This window comes from Tursiops truncatus, chromosome 9 (assembly GCF_011762595.2).
Source record: "Tursiops truncatus isolate mTurTru1 chromosome 9, mTurTru1.mat.Y, whole genome shotgun sequence".
Classification (NCBI taxonomy): domain Eukaryota; kingdom Metazoa; phylum Chordata; class Mammalia; order Artiodactyla; family Delphinidae; genus Tursiops; species Tursiops truncatus.
In genome coordinates, this window is record NC_047042.1 from 61,508,452 (window position 1) to 61,527,804 (window position 19,353).

General features: G+C 38.2%; 1 protein-coding gene across 5 annotated transcripts in view; it reads left to right on the plus strand.

The window, feature by feature from the left end:
* Positions 1–19,353, plus strand: part of AVL9 (AVL9 cell migration associated) — a 96,292-nt gene that overhangs the window by 37,785 nt on the left and 39,154 nt on the right. For 4 of the 5 annotated variants that reach the window (XR_002174519.3, XR_002174518.3, XM_019925839.3 and 1 more), the window contains 6 exons: positions 3,268–3,806; positions 10,746–10,880; positions 12,500–12,719; positions 14,977–15,094; positions 17,450–17,503; positions 18,002–18,090. Coding sequence is in view for 3 of the 5 variants with exons in the window: in XM_019925839.3 (XP_019781398.1) it covers positions 3,268–3,806; positions 10,746–10,880; positions 12,500–12,719; positions 14,977–15,094; positions 17,450–17,503; positions 18,002–18,090 (1,155 nt within the window). In the remaining 2 variants the exon portion in view is untranslated. The remainder of the gene's footprint in view (positions 1–3,267; positions 3,807–10,745; positions 10,881–12,499; positions 12,720–14,976; positions 15,095–17,449; positions 17,504–18,001; positions 18,091–19,353) is intronic. The other variant, XM_019925857.3, reaches the window with a different exon arrangement.

A 19,353-nucleotide genomic window follows, 5' to 3' on the forward strand; every position in this document is an offset into this window, starting at 1 on the left:
ATCATATGGTTTTTATTCTTCAACTTGTTAATATGGTGTATCACATTGATTGATTTGCATATATTGAAGAATCCTTGCATCCCTGGGATAAATCCCACTCAATCATGGGAGTGTTGGTCACTTAACATCCTTTTAATTTGTTGTTGGGTTCTGTTTGCTAGTATTTTGTTGAGGATTTCTGCATCTATATTCATCAGTGATATTGGTCTGTAATTTTTTTTTTTTTTTTTGTGGTACGCGGGCCTCTCACTGTTGTGGCCTCTCCCGTCGCGGAGCACAGGCTCCGGACGCGCAGGATCAGCGGCCATGGCTCACGGGCCCAACCGCTCCGCGGCATGTGGGATCCTCCTGGACCAGGGAACGAACCCGCATCCCCTGCATAGGCAGGCTGACTCTCAACCACTGCACCACCAGGGAAGCCCCCTCTGCAGTTTTTTGGAAGAGTTTGAGAAGCATGGGTGTTAACTCTTCTCTAAATGTTTGATAGAATTCACCTGTGAAGCCATCTGATCCTGGACTTGTGTTAGTTGGAAGATTTTTAATCACAGTTTCAATTTCATTACTTGTGATTGGTCTTTTCATTTCTGCGGTGTCTCTTGTAACATCTCCTTTTTCATTTCTGATTTTATTGATCTGAGTCCTCTCCTTCTTTTTCTTCATCAGTCTGGCTAATGGTTTATCAATTTTGTTTATCTTCTCAAAGAACCAGCTTTTAGATTTATTGATCTTTGCTATTGTTTTCTTTGTTTCTATTTCATTTATTTCTGCTCTGATCTTTATGATTTATTTCCTTCTGCTAACTTTGGGTGTAAGGTTAGATTGTTTATTTGAGATGTTTCTTGTTTCTTTTTGTTTGTTTGTTTCTTGTTTCTTGATGTAGGATTGTATAGCTATAAACTTCCCTCTTAGAACTGCTTTTGCTGCATACCATGGGTTTTGGATCGTTGTGTTTTCATTGTCATGTGTCTCTAGGTGTTTTTTGATTTCCTCTTTGATTTCTTCAGTGATCTCTTGGTTATTTAGTAACGTATTGTTTAGCCCCTCCATGTGTTTGTGTTTTTTACCTTTGTTTCCCTGTAATTGATTTCTGATCTCATAGCCTTGTGGTCAGAAAAGATGCTTGATATGATTTCAATTTTCTTAAATTTACTGAGGCTTGATTTGTGACCCAAGATGTGATCTATGCTGGAGAATGTTCTGTGCGCACTTGAGAAGAAAGTGTAATCTCCTGTTTTTGGATGGAATGTCCTATAAATATCAATTAAATCTATCTGGTCTACTGTGTCATTTAAAGGTTGTGTTTCCTTATTAATTTTCTGTCTGACTGATCTGTCCAGTGGTGTAAGTGAGGTGTTAAAGTCCCCCACTGTTATTGTTACTGTTGATTTCCTCTTTTACAGCTGTTAGCAGTTGCCTTATGTGTTGAAGTGCTCCTAGGTTGGTTGCATATATATTTATAATTGTTATATCTTCTTCTTGGATTGATCCCTTGATCATCATGTAGTGTCCTTCCTTGTCTCTTGTAACATTCTTTATTTTAAAGTCTATTTTATCTGATATGAGTATTGCTACTCCAGCTTTCTTTTGATTTCCATTTGCATGGAATATCTTTTTACATCCCCTCACTTTCAGTCTATATGTATCCCTAGGTCTGAAGTGGGTCTCTTGTAGACATCATATATGTGGGTCTTGTTTTTGTATCCATTCAGCGAGCCTTTGTCTTTTGGTTGGGGCTTTTAATCCATTCACATTTAAGGTAATTATCAATATGTATGTTCCTATGACCATTTTCTTAATTGTTTTGGGTTTGTTTCTGTAAGTCCTTTTCTTCTCTTGTGTTTCCCACTTAGCAAAGTTCCGTTAGCGTTTGTTGTTGAGCTGGTTTGGTGGTGCTGAAATCTCTTAGCTTTTGCTTGTCTGTAAAGCTTTTGATTTCTCTGTGGAATCTGAATGAGATCCTTGCCAGGTAGAGTAGTCTTGGTTGTAGGTTCTTCCCTTTCAACACTTTAAATATGTAGTGCCACTCCCTGCTGGCTTGTAGAGTTTCTGCTGAGAAATCAGCTGTTAATGTTTCATGAATTCCCTTGTATGCTGTTTGTCGTTTTTCCCTTGTTGCTTTTAATAATTTTTCTTTGTCTTTAATTTTTGTCAACTTGATTACTATGTGTCTCGGTGTGTTTCTCCCTTTGTCTATCCTGCCTGGGACTCTCTGCGCTTCCTGGACTTGGGTGGCTATTTCCTTTCCCATGTTAGGGAAGTTTTTGACTATAATCTCTTCAAATAATTTTTCGGGTCCTTTCTCTCTCTCTTCTCCTTCTGGGACCCCTATTATGCGAATGTTACTGCGTTTAATGTTGTCCCAGAGGTCTCTTAGACTGTCTTCACTTCTTTTCATTCTTTTTTCTTTATTCTGTTCAGCAGCAGTGAATTCCACCATTCTGTCTTCCAGGTCATTTATCCGTTCTTCTGCCTCAGTTATTCTACTATTGATTCCTTCTAGTGTATTTTTCATTTCAGTTACTGTATTGTTCATCTCTGTTTGCTCCTTAATTCTTCTAGGTCTTTGTTAAACATTTCTTGCATCTTCTTGATCTTTGCCTCCATTCTTTTTCTGAGGTCCTGGATCATCTTCACTATCATCATTCTGAATTCTTTTTCTGGAAAGTTGCCTATCTCCACTTCATGTAGTTGTTTTTCTGGGGTTTTATTTTGTTCCTTCATCTGGTACATAGTCCTCTGCCTTTTCATCTTGTCTATCTTTCTGTGAATGTAGTTTTTGTTCCACAGGCTGCAGGATTGTAATTCTTCTTGCTTCTGTTCTCTGTTCTCTTTTTTCTCATTGAAATTTGTGCAAGCATAGCTTATTAAAATTTTTATAGGAGAGTTCCACTATTTTGATTGTATTTTTTTAATTTTTATTTTGTTTTTTTATACAGCAGGTTCTTATTAGTTATCTACTTTGTACATATTAGTGTGTACATGTCAATCCCAATCTTCCAATTCATCCCACCACCACCCCCACGTCCCACATTCCCCCCTTGGTGTCCATACATTTGTTGTCTACATCTGTGTCTCTACTTCTGATTTGCAAACCGGTTCATCTGTACCATTTTTCTAGATTCCACATATATGTGTTAATATACGATATTTGTATGTCTCTTCTGACTTACTTCAAGGGAGTTCCACTATTTAAAGCAGAATATACAACTCTTGTTTTTCCTTTACCTTATTATGAGCCAAACTGTTCACCAATATTGTATGTTTTAGGCATGATTGAACATGGTCTCAGTGATAGTTCTCAATATAGACCCCGAAAGAGTATGTCTGAAGATGTTGGGCTTCAAGAAAGTAATCCCACTGAAGATGAGTTTGTTTCTATGCCTGCTCCTGACATTTCAAATACCAACTTGGAAACTGTTGAGAAAATCATGATGAGAAACCATGGAAGAGATGCTGCCATGAAGACTGAAGAGCCTTTTTTCCAGGTAGATGATGACAGCAGTGAAGGACAGGAACCCAATGACAGCAATCAATATTTGAAACCTCCTTCTCGCCCATCTCCAGAGTCTTCAGAAAGTGACTGGGAGACCTTGGATCCTAGTGTCTTAGAGGACTCCTCCTTGAAAGAAAGAGAACAGGTGGGATCAGAACAGACAAACTCATTTCCAAAGGACTCTTTGCCCTCAGACAGTCCTCCGATTACTGTACAACCTCAAGCTAACACAGGCCAGGTAGTCCTGATACCAGGGATAATTTCTGGTTTGGAAGAGGACCAGTATGGCATGCCCCTGGCCATCTTCACAAAGGTAAGGTTTAAAATGCTTTATTAAGGCCCTTAAGGATATAACAAAATCCTCTTAGAATTTAACTTTTAGTGTTAAACACATTTTCAGTCTGAAAATTTTTCTTTGACTGTAAAATACACAGTGCTTTGGCATCTGTGACCATAGTGTAAGGCTACAGAGAATTAATTCAGGGGATTTTGAGGTCACCAATCACTGTATTTGGCCTGTTTTTAATTATTCAGGTTTATCTTTGGTGGGGGAGGAGGCAGTCTTGATTACATTAAATGAATGTATATTAAAATACGACAATTCCAAAAGCTACAAAAAAGCTTAGATGGCTAACGTAAATTTTAGCACCCCTCATAGGTATAATATAGTGTTTTGGTTAACTTGCCCTAAAAACTATTTTTTAATCTTTTTATGAAAAAACATTCAAAATGCATTTATGATTTAACTTAAACACAACGTAGTAAATCTAATTGAATCTTTGAGCCAGTATCTTATGTCCTAGGGTATCATTTCTTAATTTCAGGAATATTTTAGGATTCTGGAAGCAACATTTGGGTTCTTTTGATTTTTCATTCTACTCACGAGAAACTCCTTATTTTATTGCCATTCATGAATTAGTTTTCAAAATGGAGCAGAAGAAAAAAAATCCCCTTTTTTTTTAAAAAAAATAAAATTTATTTATTTATTTATGGCTGCATTGGGTTTTCACTAATGTGCGCAGGCTTCCTCTAGTTGCAGCGAGCAGGGGCTATTCTTCATTGTGGTGCGTGGGTTTCTCATTGCGGTGGGTTCTCTTGCTGCGGAGCATGGGCTCTAAGCGCGCAGCCTTCAGTAGTTGTGGCAGATGGGCTTAGTTGTTCCACGCTATGTGGAATCTTCTCGGATCAGGAATCGAACCAGTGTCTCCTGTATGTTTCATTTTTTAGTCAAAAAGTATTTATTGCCTTCCTATGTGCTAGGCTCGTACTAGGTTCTAAATTCTTGCAACCATGGTCTTGCAATCTACCATGAAAGACAGATACATCTGTCCAGTAACTAGAGCAATGTTTTATGATTTCCCTAAGTGCCTTCCTTTATGCCTGAAGTAAAAGAAATTGGATAGTATTGACTTGAACATGTATTTCCACTATATGATAAATTCTTTCTGGGTGTATTCAGTTTTACAAATAAGTACTTGCCCCAAGTCAGTGTTGCTGAATAGTTAACAGAAAATGCTGTCTTTGTTCATTTTGTGACCTGTTAGGGGATGCTGAAATTATCTTAATTGGTTTCATGATTGAACTAATGCACATTTTCTTAAAACTGGGATTCAGGAGCCTGGGGAGAAAACTCAGGGCTCTCAAACTACTGAGTATACTCAATAGACGCAAATTGTGGGTTTTCTGAATTCATATGTGAGTGTCATGACTGCCTGTACTTTTTGGAGCCCTTACTTTGCTGCTTCACCCACCCACTCTAATTTTTATCACTGTGGAGATATCAAGAGGGAGGGATTTTGTTTTTGTCTGCCAGGTTGCTGAATTAAAGCAATGTTAATGTGTTCCGTGTGCTGTTAATAAACTGTTTGGCAGAATATTCTTTTTGTGTCCATTATACCAGTACTGAATATATGATGGGCTTACCACCATCATTATGGTAAATTAAACTTTTTTTTTGGTTTTATGTTTTATTGTGTGATGATTCAAATCTAACTTGTTTAATCACAGTTTCAAATACAATCGCTGATTCTTTCATGTCAGTAGCTTTCAAATATGGAATATACTTAAAAGTGAATTGCCTTTAGGCTTTTTTTCTCTTGAAGATGAGAGTACAAGTAAAAATACTTGTACAGAAGAACTACGTTAAAAAGCATATTTAAAAATATATATATTATTTATTTATTTATTTTTGGCTGTGTTGGGTCTTTGTTGCCGCACATGGGGTTTCTTTATTTGTGGTGAACGGGGGCTACTCTTTGTTGTGGTGTGCGGCCTTCTCATTGCAGTGGCTTCTCTTGTTGAGGAGCACGGGCTCTAGGTGCATGGGCTCAGTAGTTGTGGCTCACGGGCTCTGGAGTGCAGGCTCAGGAGTTGTGGCACATGGGCTTAGTTGCTTTGTGGCATGTGGGATCTTCCCGGACCAGGGCTCAAACCTGTGTCCCCTGCATTGGCAGGAGGATTCTTAACCACTGCACCACCAGGGAAGCCCACAGTTTGCAACTGTTTTAGCAAAAAAAAATATATGAAAGAATTAAAAGTATATGTAGTTGGAAACCAAAATTTTTTTCTGCCATATGTATTAAACTGCTTTATGTATTGCTTCTGAGTTTATATTTGGTTTGCTTGCTTACAGGGTATCATATTCAAATTTAGGGAACCTACAGATAACTTGTGACTAGCTAAAAAGTAATGGATGCATGTTTTTTAGTTTTATTTAAGTGTCACTATACTATTTTTTTTCCTCTCAACATTGTTTTTAGTTCATCCGTAATTTTTCATGAAGTCGTGTATTATTATTCCTCTGTAGTTTTCTGTTTTCGGCTCTTCTGTAGCTTACGAATTCTGTGGATGGACATCTACATTGTTTTCAGTTTCTGGCTACTACAAATAATGCTTCTATGAAATTCTTATTTGGAAATCTTGGCTGTATACATGCAAGCATTTCTTTAGGATTCAGTACCTAGAAGTGGGAATACTGGATTACAGGGAATGGGTATGTTAGCTTTACTAGAATAATTCCAAACTGTTTTCTAAAGTGGCTGTGACAGTTTCCATTCCCATAGCAGTGGTTAAGAGTTCCCATTGTTTCACATTCTTACCAACACTTGTTATTGTCAAACTTCCTAATACTTAGCCAATCTGGTAGTATCTTCTGGCTCTTAGTTTGTAATTTTTTTTCAGTAGTCACTGTTGAGGTTGAGCATCTTTTCATGTTCTTCTTAACCATTTGGATTTCCCTTTGTGTAGTAATTGTTCAAAGCTTCTGGGTTGTTTCCCTTGTTGTCACTGATTTATGGGACTTAAAGCTTTGTAGTTTTGGCTTTCACATTTTGGGTTTTATCTACCTGGAATTAATTTTTGTGTATGGTTGAGAAAGGGAGTCTGTCTCTGTGCTTTTTGTTGTTTCATTGGTGTATCTGTCCCTGCGTCAGTCCTGCATTGTGTTAATTACCATGTATGTTGAGTCAGGCAGAGATTCCTCTCTTGCTATTGTTCTTCAAGAGTTTCTTAGCCCTTTGCATTTCCACATTAATTTTAGGATCAACTTAAGTTCTCACTCACAGAGGTTGAGATTTTGAGAGATTACCTTTAAACGCTAGATAAAATTTTGTAGAGAACTGACATCCCTGCAGTATGGAGGCTTCCAGTTCATGAACATGCTTATTATCCCTGAACAGAGGAGAGATGAGAAAATGCCAGTTGGTCCTGACGGCATTGTAGCCCTTCCCAAGTCGCAATGGAGAAGGCACTATGCTTTTGCAGCTCTCTAGCAGATCAGCTCACAACAGGTTTGCCAGATTTACCAAGCTGAGGTGTGTTTTTTGACGTTATTTGTTTTTTAGTTTTAATTGTGGTTTAAAAAAAAAAACAACATAAGGTTTATCTTTACCATTTTTAAAAAATTTATTTTTATTTTTTTCTTTATTCTTGGCTGCATTGGGTCTTTGTTGTGCGTGGGCTTTCTCTAGTTGCGGCGAGCGGGGGCTACTCTTCGTTGCGGTGTGTGGGCTTCTCATTGCAGTGGCTTCTCTTGTTGTGGAGCATGGGCTCTAGGGACACGGGCTTCAGTAGTTGTGGCACGTGGGCCTAGTAGTTGTGGCTCACAGGCTCTAGAGCTCAGGCTTTAGTAGTTGTGGTGCATGGGCTTAGTTGCTTTGCGGCATGTGGGATCTTCCCAGACCAGGGCTCGAACCTGTGTCCCCTGCATTGGCCGGCAGATTCTTAACCACTGTGCCACGAGGGAAGCCCCATCTGTACCATTTTTTTTAATTAATCGATTAATTTATTTATTTTTGGCTGTGTTGTGTCTTCGTTTCTGTGTGAGGGCTTTCTCTAGTTGTGGTAAGCGGGGGCCACTCTTCATCGCGGTGTGTGGGCCTCTCACTATCGCGGCCTCTCCTGTTGCGGAGCACAGGCTCCAGACGCGCAGGCTGAGAAGTTGTGGTTCATGGGCCTAGTTGCTCCGCGGCATGTGGGATCTTCCCAGACCAGGGCTCAGACCTGTGTCCCCTGCATTAGCAGACAGATTCTCAACCACTGTGCCACCAGGGAAGCCCATCTCTACCATTTTTAAGTGCACAATTCAGTGGTGTTAAGTGTATTCTCATGGTTGTACTACAGATGTCTAGAACTTTCTCATCTTGCAAAACTGAAACTCTATAACCTTTAAACCACAACTCCCCATTCTCCCCTCACCCCAGCTCTTGTCACCCATCATTGTTTCCATGAACTTGACTACTTTAAAATACCTTACATAAGTGGAATCATAATACAGCATTTATCTTTTTGTGACTGTCCTCTTTCAGTTAACATAATGTCCTCAAGGTTCATCCATGTTGTAGCATATGATAGGATTTCCTTCCTCCTCAAGGCTGAATAATATTCCATTGTACGTATATACCACATTTTCTTTATCCATTTATCCATCGATGGACGTATGGGTTGCTTCTACCTTTTGCCTATTTTGAGTAGTGTGGCTGTGAGCATAGGTGTGCAGATATCTCTTCAATTTTCTTTTTTTTTTAACCATTATATACTGCAGCTCCAAATGTGGAAGTTAAAGCATCCTAGAAAAGTGGAAAGCCATGGTGAGTTTGGCTGTAGAGCCTGCTCTATGTGAAAGTACCCAGGCTCTTGCTGCCACCAGACACTGAAGACCTTTAAAAGATTTAGGCTAAATTGACCATCGTTAAAAGTAATGATCGCAAAATTTTAAGGCCATTTTGATCTACTATTTAAAATAACTTTATAAATACGTAATACTTTCACATGGTTCAATATTCAAAAGGTTCCAAAGCATCTATAATAAAAAGTCTCTCTCATTCCATACCCTGCTATTCAGTTGCTCTCTCCAGGGGCAACCAACCTTATCTATATCTTTTTTTTTTTTTAAGCAAAATATTCCTTGGAGATGAACTTCATCACTCGCTGCAGTGTGTTCCATCATATAGAAGAACATATATTCATTGCCCTGTTCATGAATAGTTAGGGTTCCTGTCTTCTGCAATGATAAGCAATGCTGCAATAAATAACTTTTTACAAATCCCACACATGAACAGGTGTATCTGTAGGGTAAATTACAAGAAGTAAAATGTTGGGTCAAAGAATATATGTATGTATAATATTTTAGGGAAATTTTTTTTCATATTTTTAAAAAGCTTTGAACTATTGATTTTTTTAAAAAAAACACATTCTTAGTTTTCATGCTGTTATAGACTTAGCCAAGAATTCCACTGTTGACGGTAGACTTTCTTCTCTAACAGAATCAATTATGAAATGCAATACTATGAGCAATTAAATCAATCTTTGTAAAAATTGGCAGTTCTGAGGGTGCCTTTATCAAGAAGGATTCTCAGGCCTAGTTGGGGGAGTAGGGTATTCTGGGGTCCATATCAAGTTTGAAAGAGCATTCAATATTATAGTATTTATGTTTAGAAACAGGTAGTTGGGGAGCGGGGAGCCTGTTGTTTTTAATACATAGCACACAAAGTAAAGCATGACCTGTGAGCCTTGCACCAGCTGTTTGAGTGATTTGGCCTAAGGACCAGGGGTCCTTTCCACCTTTAGTCACAAGAGGGTGTGGGTTGAGAAGCACTGTATACTCAGTATGTCTCATGCATAGACATAGATTTATTTTTGCTGCTTCTATTAGTTGGCGTTTTATAGAGCAGAGGAAGACACTGTCAAGAAGAAGAATAAAACCAGGTTTCTAGACATACATTCCAACTTTTGGAAGTCTTCTTTCATGTTAAGTATATAACAACCAGCTGTGAGGTACAAGGCAGATGGTAGATGCATGGAAGGACCTGCAGTAGCAGAAGGGGTGTGTCCTGCCCTCCGAGAAATTCGTCTCATGAGGGAAACAAGACACTATCCAGATAACTATAGTCAGTGTTTCTTAAAAAAAGGTGAGAATAAAAAATAAATGAATGAAACTGTCATCAGACTTGATTGAAACAAATTCAGGGTTTCAGCAAGTCCTCCCTCCTGCCTTCACATGCAGATTGTGCCACTAGTTGGAAATCTATCTTGATATAGAATCTTTCAGCAGAAATTCCATTTCCTCCTTCAGTGCATCACTCCAGTGCTAACACCTTTATTTTCAGGATATAGGCTGCTTTCTGTACACTTAACTCCCTGCTGTGGCTTGGTGGTTAAAGTATAATTTTCAGGGCAATGGTATTTTCAAATGCAATTCAAATGGAAAGCAATTAAATACACTACTGCCACTGTCATTTGTGCTTTAAACATTTAGTAGAAAGTGTCTTGAAATACTGCTGCATAATTTTAAACAATAGGACAGTAAAATAATTGCTATGCAGTGTTTGCCCTTCTTATAATAGTACTTTGCTGGTTATGTGCAAATGCATGTGTTTTAAAATTTTACTGGAAGAACAAACAGCTTTCTACTAAACAACATACTTTTTAATGGGCTTAATATTTCATTTCCTAAATGAAAAAAAATTCGGTTTGTTAGTTACAGTGGAGGCTTTTAAGTTGAACCGAGGAACAAAGTGGTCAAGTAAGACAACCTTCATGGTAGACTATTTTGCCAAGATTGACCATTCATGCGGACCTATGGTTATTATTATTGGAATATTATTGTATTGAGTCAAAGATCAGCTGTGTTAGGAATGGTGTGGGGTTGGGGAAAGATGGAGAGTTTTTTTTCCTACTATTAGCTCTCTAGGCTTGAGGAGAGACGGGCTGTTCCATTACTTTTCTAATATTTTCTATTACTCCTGTAATTCAGGGATATCTGTGTTTGCCTTATATGGCATTGCAGCAGCACCATCTTCTCTCTGATGTCACCATTCGAGGATTTGTTGCTGGAGCTACTAACATCCTTTTTCGACAACAGAAACACCTCAGTGATGCCATTGTGGAAGTAGGTTACATATGAGTGTGGGTCCTTGACACCGCTGGTCTGTTTTCCTTCTTTCTTTTTGTTTTTCTTTTTTTTTTAATGTCTTTATTGGAGTATAGTTGCTTTACAATGGTGTGTTAGTTTCTGCTGTACAACAAAGTGAATCAGCTATATATATACATATATCCCCATTTCTCCTCCCTCTTGCATCTCCCTCCCTCCCACCCTCCCTATCCCACCCCTCTAGGTGGTCACAAAGCACCAAGCTGATCTCCCTGTGCCATGCGGCTGCTTCCCACTAGATATCTATTTTACGTTTGGTAGTGTATATATGTCCATGCCACTCTCTCAATCCATCCCAGCTTACCCTTCCCCCTCCCTGTGTCCTCAAGTCCGTTCTCTACGTCTGTGTCTTTATTCCTGTTGTGCCCCTAGGTTCTTCAGAATCTTTTTTTTTTTCTTTAGATTCCATATATATGTGTTAGCATACAGTATTTGTTTTTCTCTTTCTGATTCCTTCTTTCTTAATTGGAATTTGGGGCATAGTAATAATACTAATCGTGGTAATAATTGCTTCCTTTGCCAGGCATCCTAAGCGCCTTAGGTATATGAACTGGTCTGGTTTTCATAACAACCTTTGAAATAGGCATTGTTACTGTCTGTATTACACCTGCAGAAGCTAAGGAACAGAGAGATCAGACAGCTACTAACTGGATGAGCCAGGATTCCTACCTAGGCAATCTGGTCCTACTACAGTCTCACCATTAAAATGTGTTTATTGTATAAATATTTTAAATACTTCTAGCTTGTTTAATATGCCCCAGTATCAAGAGGAAGGAACTAGAGAAAAATATTTGACATCTTATTAATATATAAGAAATTTAAATAATTTGTTCAATTTTACAATTAATTTTTACAAATGCGTGAGGGTAATTTCGGCCACCCTAAGGTTTTTGTAGTTTCTAACAGAAGTACCAGAATGTGCCTCCTGGGAAAACGTTTATAATACAATAAATGAAAAATCTGGGATTCAAAGCTATATGTATCCCAATTTTGAGGGAGAAAAATACATATACTTTCCAAGGCAGGAGGATACAGATGGGAGGACCACAGAGTTTTCTCAACATTATTGGTTACATTCTAGCTCTGAAGTTGGTTGGCAAGTTCATGGGTATTTGTTTTATTATTATACTTTAAAACTAACCTGTAAGTTACATATATTTCTTTCTGTATCAAGTATTACATAATAAAAATATTCCAAAGTGTCTGTGCAATCAAAGGAAAAATTTTTAGGAATTATATTTAATTGTATTCATTTCTGTTTGTATGAAAAAGGTGATTTTAACTATACATTTCTATATTTTCCAAAATATTCAGTCAACGTGAATTACTTCTATAATTCAAGATTAAATATTTAGGCATATATTTTCTAAGAACAGAAAATGAGCATTTTTAAAATAGTGAAAGAAAAAAAAACTTCAGTGTAAAAAACCTGTCTCTTTCTTAGGCTCACCTTTTGAGAACGCTGTTATTCATATTTTTTATTTCCAGCTCCAACTTCCCAGTAGTTACTCTTTAAAGTGTGGCATGGATATCTGCGTGAATGCCCAGACTCTGACTTATACCCGGGTACCCTCTAGGTAGAAGAAGCTCTGATCCAGATCCATGATCCAGAACTCAGGAAGCTGCTTAACCCAACCACTGCAGACCTAAGGTTCGCAGATTACCTAGTGAGGCATGTGACCGAGAACCGAGATGATGTCTTCCTGGATGGCACGGGCTGGGAGGGAGGTGACGAATGGATTCGAGCCCAGTTTGCAGTCTACATCCATGCACTGCTGGCCGCCACACTGCAGTTAGGTAAGGAGCTCACAGCCTCTTGCTCATTTTGTAACTCTTACGATGTTTTGAATTGCATAAGAAACAAGTTTATGAAAAATTACCTGTCACTCCCTTATACAGACTTAACTACTCTTTGCATTTTGAGTACTTGATATCCTTCTAGACCTTTTTCTAAGCCTGTGTTTTGGATTTTAGTTTTGTGGTAGTCCTTTTACAAACATGGATCCCGTTTTTCATGTTTTTTATAACTTAGTTTTTCTTTATAATAGAAACATAAACATATTATCAAGAGAGTAAATGCAGATTTTCGTCACTTTTTACATGGCCCCTTAGTATTCCACCATATGGAAGGGTATATCAGTATTTGAGTGCTATTTATAAACACTGCTTACATGTTAAGATATATAATGGGTGAAAAGAGAAATATAAAAAATAGAAATCATTGAAAATCACATTCTGAGTGATTAGACCTTCAAATTTATCCCCCATTCTGAGAAATTTTATCCCTATCAAGTGGTTAAAATGGAACAGGCAAACATAGAATCACTGCTGAGTTAAAATTATCTCATTCCCCATGGAAAAAAATATATACAATGAGAAAATGAAGCTCTGCAATGAGCTCTCACACCATGGACACCTACCACCCTGGACACTTAGCATATATTCATTAGCTTTGGTGGTGGTGGTGTTAAAAGAGTATAGAGCTTTTGGTTTTCCTTCTTTTCAATTATCCAACTATTTCACAGTTGCTTTTTAAAAAAATGTAGTGGAATCCACATAACCTAAAATTTACCATCGTTACCATTTATGAGTGTATCGTTCCACAGTGACATTAAGTACCTTCACATTGTTGTGTTAGTAGATTTTTAAATCAACCTCACTACTGCCACCTCCCAGGTTAGTTCTTCACATAATATATATAATTTTAAACTCAGGCTTCGGGCATGTTCTTCATTCGCTAGGAAAGCTAATGGAGCGACTCCTTATTTGCTAATGGGATTTTTTTTTTGAATGTCTGCCTCTTCTATAGCTGTAGCAGCTGAGACCCCAAAATTAAATCCTCTAACCCAGAATCATTCAGTTTATCTAGTAAGAAAACCCAAGTCTCCACCAGCCATGTAGCTTCCTGAGTAATTAATTTACTTCTTAAAAATATTTGCCCGGGTAGCTGTGAGCACTGAGTAATACATAGTAGCTAACTTTTGGGGGGAACGTTTAACATGTGCAGCACCCCCTTTTTTGAGCACTTAACATCTGCTAACTCATTTCATCCTCCCAGCAATCCTAGAGGTAGATACTGTGTCATCCTCATTTTACAGAAGAGAAAGTGAGGGATAGAGAGGTTAAATAGTTTGCTCTTCCACCTGGTAAGAGGCTGAGCTGGGACTTCAGCCCAAGAAGTCTGGCTCAGGCCCAAGCTCTTAAAGGAAATTCAGACCAATGAGCTGTTTGAGGAGTATGTTCTTAAAAGAACTTCCTTATGCTGCATACAGAACCGTGTTATGTCCTTCTCTTCCTCTCCCAGCAAAAAAAGTCACATGTTTCACCCTCAAAGCAAGCAACTTGAAGTTAACATATGAAGCAATAGCTATTTGAATCAGTCCTCAAAACCTTTTCTATCCTTCCAAGTAGAAGAAACGCTCCTCATTGAAGCTTCGCCTCGATAGTGATAAAGCCAAAAAGTTTTAAGCATTAAATATATGAAAATCTCCTTGTTATTTTAAGTATTTTGACTGTGAAATGCATGGAAACTCAAGAGTAAGTTTCACTGAATAGTGAGGCAAAGAAAAGTAAATAGTGTCTAAAAAGAACCAATTAATGTATTCTTTCTAATTGCCTTTCTTAGAAAAATGGCATTTGTGAGAAGATGAAAAGATACCCTAATTGCCTGCTCCATGTGTAGACATCAGTATGTTTAACCCACTGTCCAGCCTATAGATTTTAATAAATAATACTATGCCTCCTTACCTTGGTAAGGAGAACTTGGAAATATTTTGGAGTTTTAAGGAACCTTAGAAAATATTTGGCTCAACCTCCTTATTTTCTAGTAAGAAAAATGAAATTCTTAGTGAGTAAGTGACTTACCAAAGGCCGCATCACTTCTTAACAGGATTTCTGGAATTAGACCCAAGATTCCTAACATCTGGTAGGCTGTCTCCCCAAGAAAGCAGGGGGACAGGGAGGCTAAAGCCATTTCTTTACTGGTTTAGGTTATTAATCTTTACATCCCTGACTGACTACAGTCCAGCTCAACTTTCAAATATTTACTTGACAGATAATGAAAAGATCTTATCAGACTATGGGACGACCTTTGTTACAGCATGGAAGAACACTCACAACTACAGGGTCTGGAACAGCAACAAGCATCCAGCACTTGCAGAAATAAATCCAAAGTAAGCACATCCTCTGAAGGTTGATAGAGGTGGTTCACTTACTAAGTGTGCCCCAGCATAAAGAAAATCATATCTTTTTAAAAAAAAAAAGAAAAGAAAATCATATCTTAACTCTGATGATATTGTGAATATCTTCAAGAATCTCCCTGAGTAGATTTTTATAAAAAGGCTCCCAAGTACAGAGAAGCAGCTGAAAACTGCTTCCCTATTCACACTTCTTACCCACAAAGCACAAGGCATTTTGGAAGCACTAACATTTCTCCCAGCTTCCAGCGTGATTTGGAGACAAAGTCCTGGCCTGTGAGGATCCTCCTACCTCATGGTTCTTCCCTCCCTTTCGCTGGATCTCTGCCTCAGCAGAATGGTCAAACAAGACAGAACCCTTGAGGGAAATAGCACTGGTTAAAACTGAGAGGTTATTTTATTTTATTTATTTTTATTTTTTTAAACTGAGAGGTTATTTTAAAATATGAAGTGTGAACAACTAAAGTTAATATTTAAACTCCTAGATTTGCAGTCAAATCTGATGCAGTTTCCACATCAGATTCTAGATCTAACAAAATTTAATACCTGTCACAGTGCCGACTGCTGGGCAAAGACTTTATCCCATGTAAAAGACATTTAAACATGCTGGGGAGTGGGGCCATTAAGAAATAATACTATGTGAATGGCAGAGTAGCGTCTAAGGAGATCAATTAATATAATGCGTACATCTTGGCAACTTCTTTTCTAAATTAAAATATATAATTTTTTATTTACAATACAAGTATACGCTGAACGTTTGTTTTCATTTGTGTTTTAAACTTTACTTCTCGGTGAGAATCTGACAAAAATCAACTTAGTACTGATTACCATATTATTTGGGAACTATGGTAAACTTAGCTCAACTGGGGATGTGATTTAAGTGGTGCTACAAATACAAAACCCAGGAATTATGTCATAGTAACTTGCAGAAGCATCTGTAAGGAAGCAGGGTTTGGGAGAACATGTCTGCCAATATTTTGTACCTATCAAGAACAATGACTAGGTTCAGGACCGATTTGGGGGAATTTAATCCTCATACTGGGCTGTAGCAGAAACCTATGTTGCCATTTGGGTGTGGTAAAAACATAGAGAATTAAAAGGCACAAGCGTTTTAATGGTATTAAATGAAAGGACTAAGAGTTCAGAGTTTTCTCCCTCACTAACCACAAGGTCTGTGTTCTAGAGAGTAATAAGGAGAAACAGATGTGAGTTTGTTTGCCTGGCGGTGCTCCTTGTGGTAGTGCTGGGGGAGTGACTGTTCGTAGTTTGGTCTCCTCCCCGGTACTCTGACCCTTAGCCTGGTCAGATTGTTACGCAGCCCCTGCGTCTGCTGTAGTGCCTTTAACTTGAAGCAGCTCGACAGATTGTGTTGCAGGTCCATATGAGGATTAGCTGGAATGTGTTTTAAAGGAATGTAAAAACAATACTTCTAAAAATATGTAAATAAATTGCGGTTACTTAGATTGAGGAGAAAGCTGAAGAAAAGGGCCAGGAAAAAAAAAAGGTAGGGAAATTATGCAGATATGACCATCAGCAGATTTTCACCAAATTCAAAACAAGAAATGATAGTCTTCAACTGTCAGCAGGGGGTATAATTTGGAAATATTCAAAACTAAATGTAAGGTTTGAGATCTATGAAACCCTTTCTTCAACTCCTAAAGATCGGAGAAGGTAGTCCTCTGACTTCCCTTAAAAGCAGCAGGCATGTTTCATCCTTTAAGCACAGCGTTTGCAGGAATAGAGAATGATGAACTAATCTCTCAATTCTTTCCAACCGGAGACTCAGAAATCCAGAAAAAGAGGGATTGTTAACGTATGCTTAACATGGCCAATATATCAATTTGTTTTCATTTGAAAAGCCATAAATAGCATTTTGATATTTCAATAAGCGGCTACAAATTTCTCTAGGTCACTTTCTTTGTTAGACATTGACAGAGAGACCCCTGCGTATGAGATAAGAATTTGAATATTTATTGATGCCTTCTTTTATAGTGTAAAGTTGATCAGGTTGCCTGATTTTAAAATGTCGGTGCTTGGGCCCCACCCCAGACCAGGTAACTCAGAACATTAGGGCAGCACTAACACAAACCATCCCCACCCAAGGAAAAAAGCACACCTATTTTACAAGCAAGGACATAAGCTCAGAGGGACTTACATAACTGTTAAGTGGAGAGCTGTGATCAAAGCCCTGTTTCCTATATCTCATTTGGAGCACTGCCACCCGGCTGAGTCACCCCTGCGAGGGAGGTTTCCTGATTCTTCCATGTGATAACTGTGTTGCAGCTTTATTGGTGAAATACTCATAGTCTAAACTCAAACTTTGTTTTACAGCCATCCTTTCCAAGGCCAGTATTCAGTGTCAGACATGAAGTTAAGATTCTCACAGTGAGTATTTAGGGAAAATACTAGGAACAGTCTTACGTCTGAATGTATGCCATGTGTTTCATTGCTAATTGGGAATTGTTTTTCTCCACTTCACAGACTTGTGCTTCAAATAGTAACCAAATATGTGCATAACATTCTCTAGCTCAGCAGTGTGTATGTTTCAAAGTGAAAACACTGCTGTTTCATGGAGAATGGTGTGAACTAATAGCCAGATTTGCCATTTTTGTTCTGGTGAAGTTACTTTAGCATATTGTGACTGTAGGAAGAGTTAAGCATGCATCCTTACGCCCTTACCACTTTTTGGCTCATCTGCGTATTCTTTTAGTGTTTTCTGAAGATTCACATGCTTAGAATGTTAGTAAATTAATTGATGCATAACAAATAATGCATTATTTAGCTTCTTTTCGCAGTACTGATTTGAGGGATGGTTATGGAGTGGTGAATGTATACCTGAGAAATTTTTTAATATTGTACTTAACATTCCTCTCCTTTACTCAGTTCTGTTCAAAACAGTGAACGTGGCAAAAAACTTGGAAACGTCATGGTCACAACGAGTCGGAATGTTGTGCAAACAGGAAAAGCTGTTGGTAAGGATGTCTTGGGCAGGAACAGATTGGAATCATAACACATCTCTTCTCTATCCTCAATATGTCATTGATAAAAACATAAAGTTGTAGAGATCTGTGTATCACATAATAATGCAAGATGGTCGAATACAGAGGTTTTTGTTTTAAATTTTGGGCTTATTCATTAAAACAATTCTTGTGGCACTAGATGATGTCAAACCAAGTTTAGCAAATTTTGTCCTGTCTGTTCTGTTACCAGGATTCAAGCTTCTCTGGAGTTTTTCCTCCATTCCCTGAGCTGCCCACAGTTCTTGTTTTTTGTTTTTGTTTTTTTTTATTTATTTATTTATTTATTTTTGGCTGTGCACGGGCTTTCTCTAGTTGCGGCCAGCAGGGGCTACTCTTCGTTGCAGTGCACGGGCTTCTCATTGCGGTGGCTTCTTTTTGCGGAGCACGGTGGCTTCTTGTTGCGGAGCACGGGTTCTAAGCGCACGGGCTTCAGTAGTTGTGGGTCATGGGCTCTAGAGCGCAGGCTCAGTAGTTGTGGCTCACGGGCTTAGTTGCTCCGCGGCATGTGGGATCTTCCCTAGACCAGGGCTCGAACCCATGTCCCCTGCATTGGCAGGCGGTTTCCCAACCACTGTGCCACCAGGGAAGTCCCAGCCCACAGTTCTTTATAAATAGTAGAGAGCCATAATAATAAAGTAGGCATTAGGAGTTGCCGTCTTTTAAGGTAGTATCACACAATAAAGAAGATCAGTGAAACCAACAGTTGTTTTTATGAAAAAATCAACAACATTAGTGAAACCTTTTAGACTAATAAAGAGAAAAAGAAGATACAAATTACCAGTATTGGGCATGAAAGAGGGGACACCACTGTAGATCTTACAGAAATTAAAAGGATAATAATATTGTGAATAATTTTATGCCAATTTTTCAACAACTTAGGTAAAATCTACAATTTCCTTGAAAGACTCAAATCGCCAAAACCAATGCAGTAAAGAAATAGAAAATCTGAATAGCCCTATATCTATTAAATAAGTTGAATTAAAATTTAAAAGCTTGCCACAAGGTTTTAAATATAATCTAAACACAGATGGCTTCACTTATGAATTTTATCAAACATTTAAGGAATAATGCTACTGTTATACAAACTCTTTCAGAAAGTAGTGGTTGAGGTAATACTCCCCAACTCATTTACTTAGCCCAGTATTACCCTGATACCAAAGCCAGACAAATGGTAGCATGCTGTTGTATACACCCTTCTGTACCTTTTTTCACTTA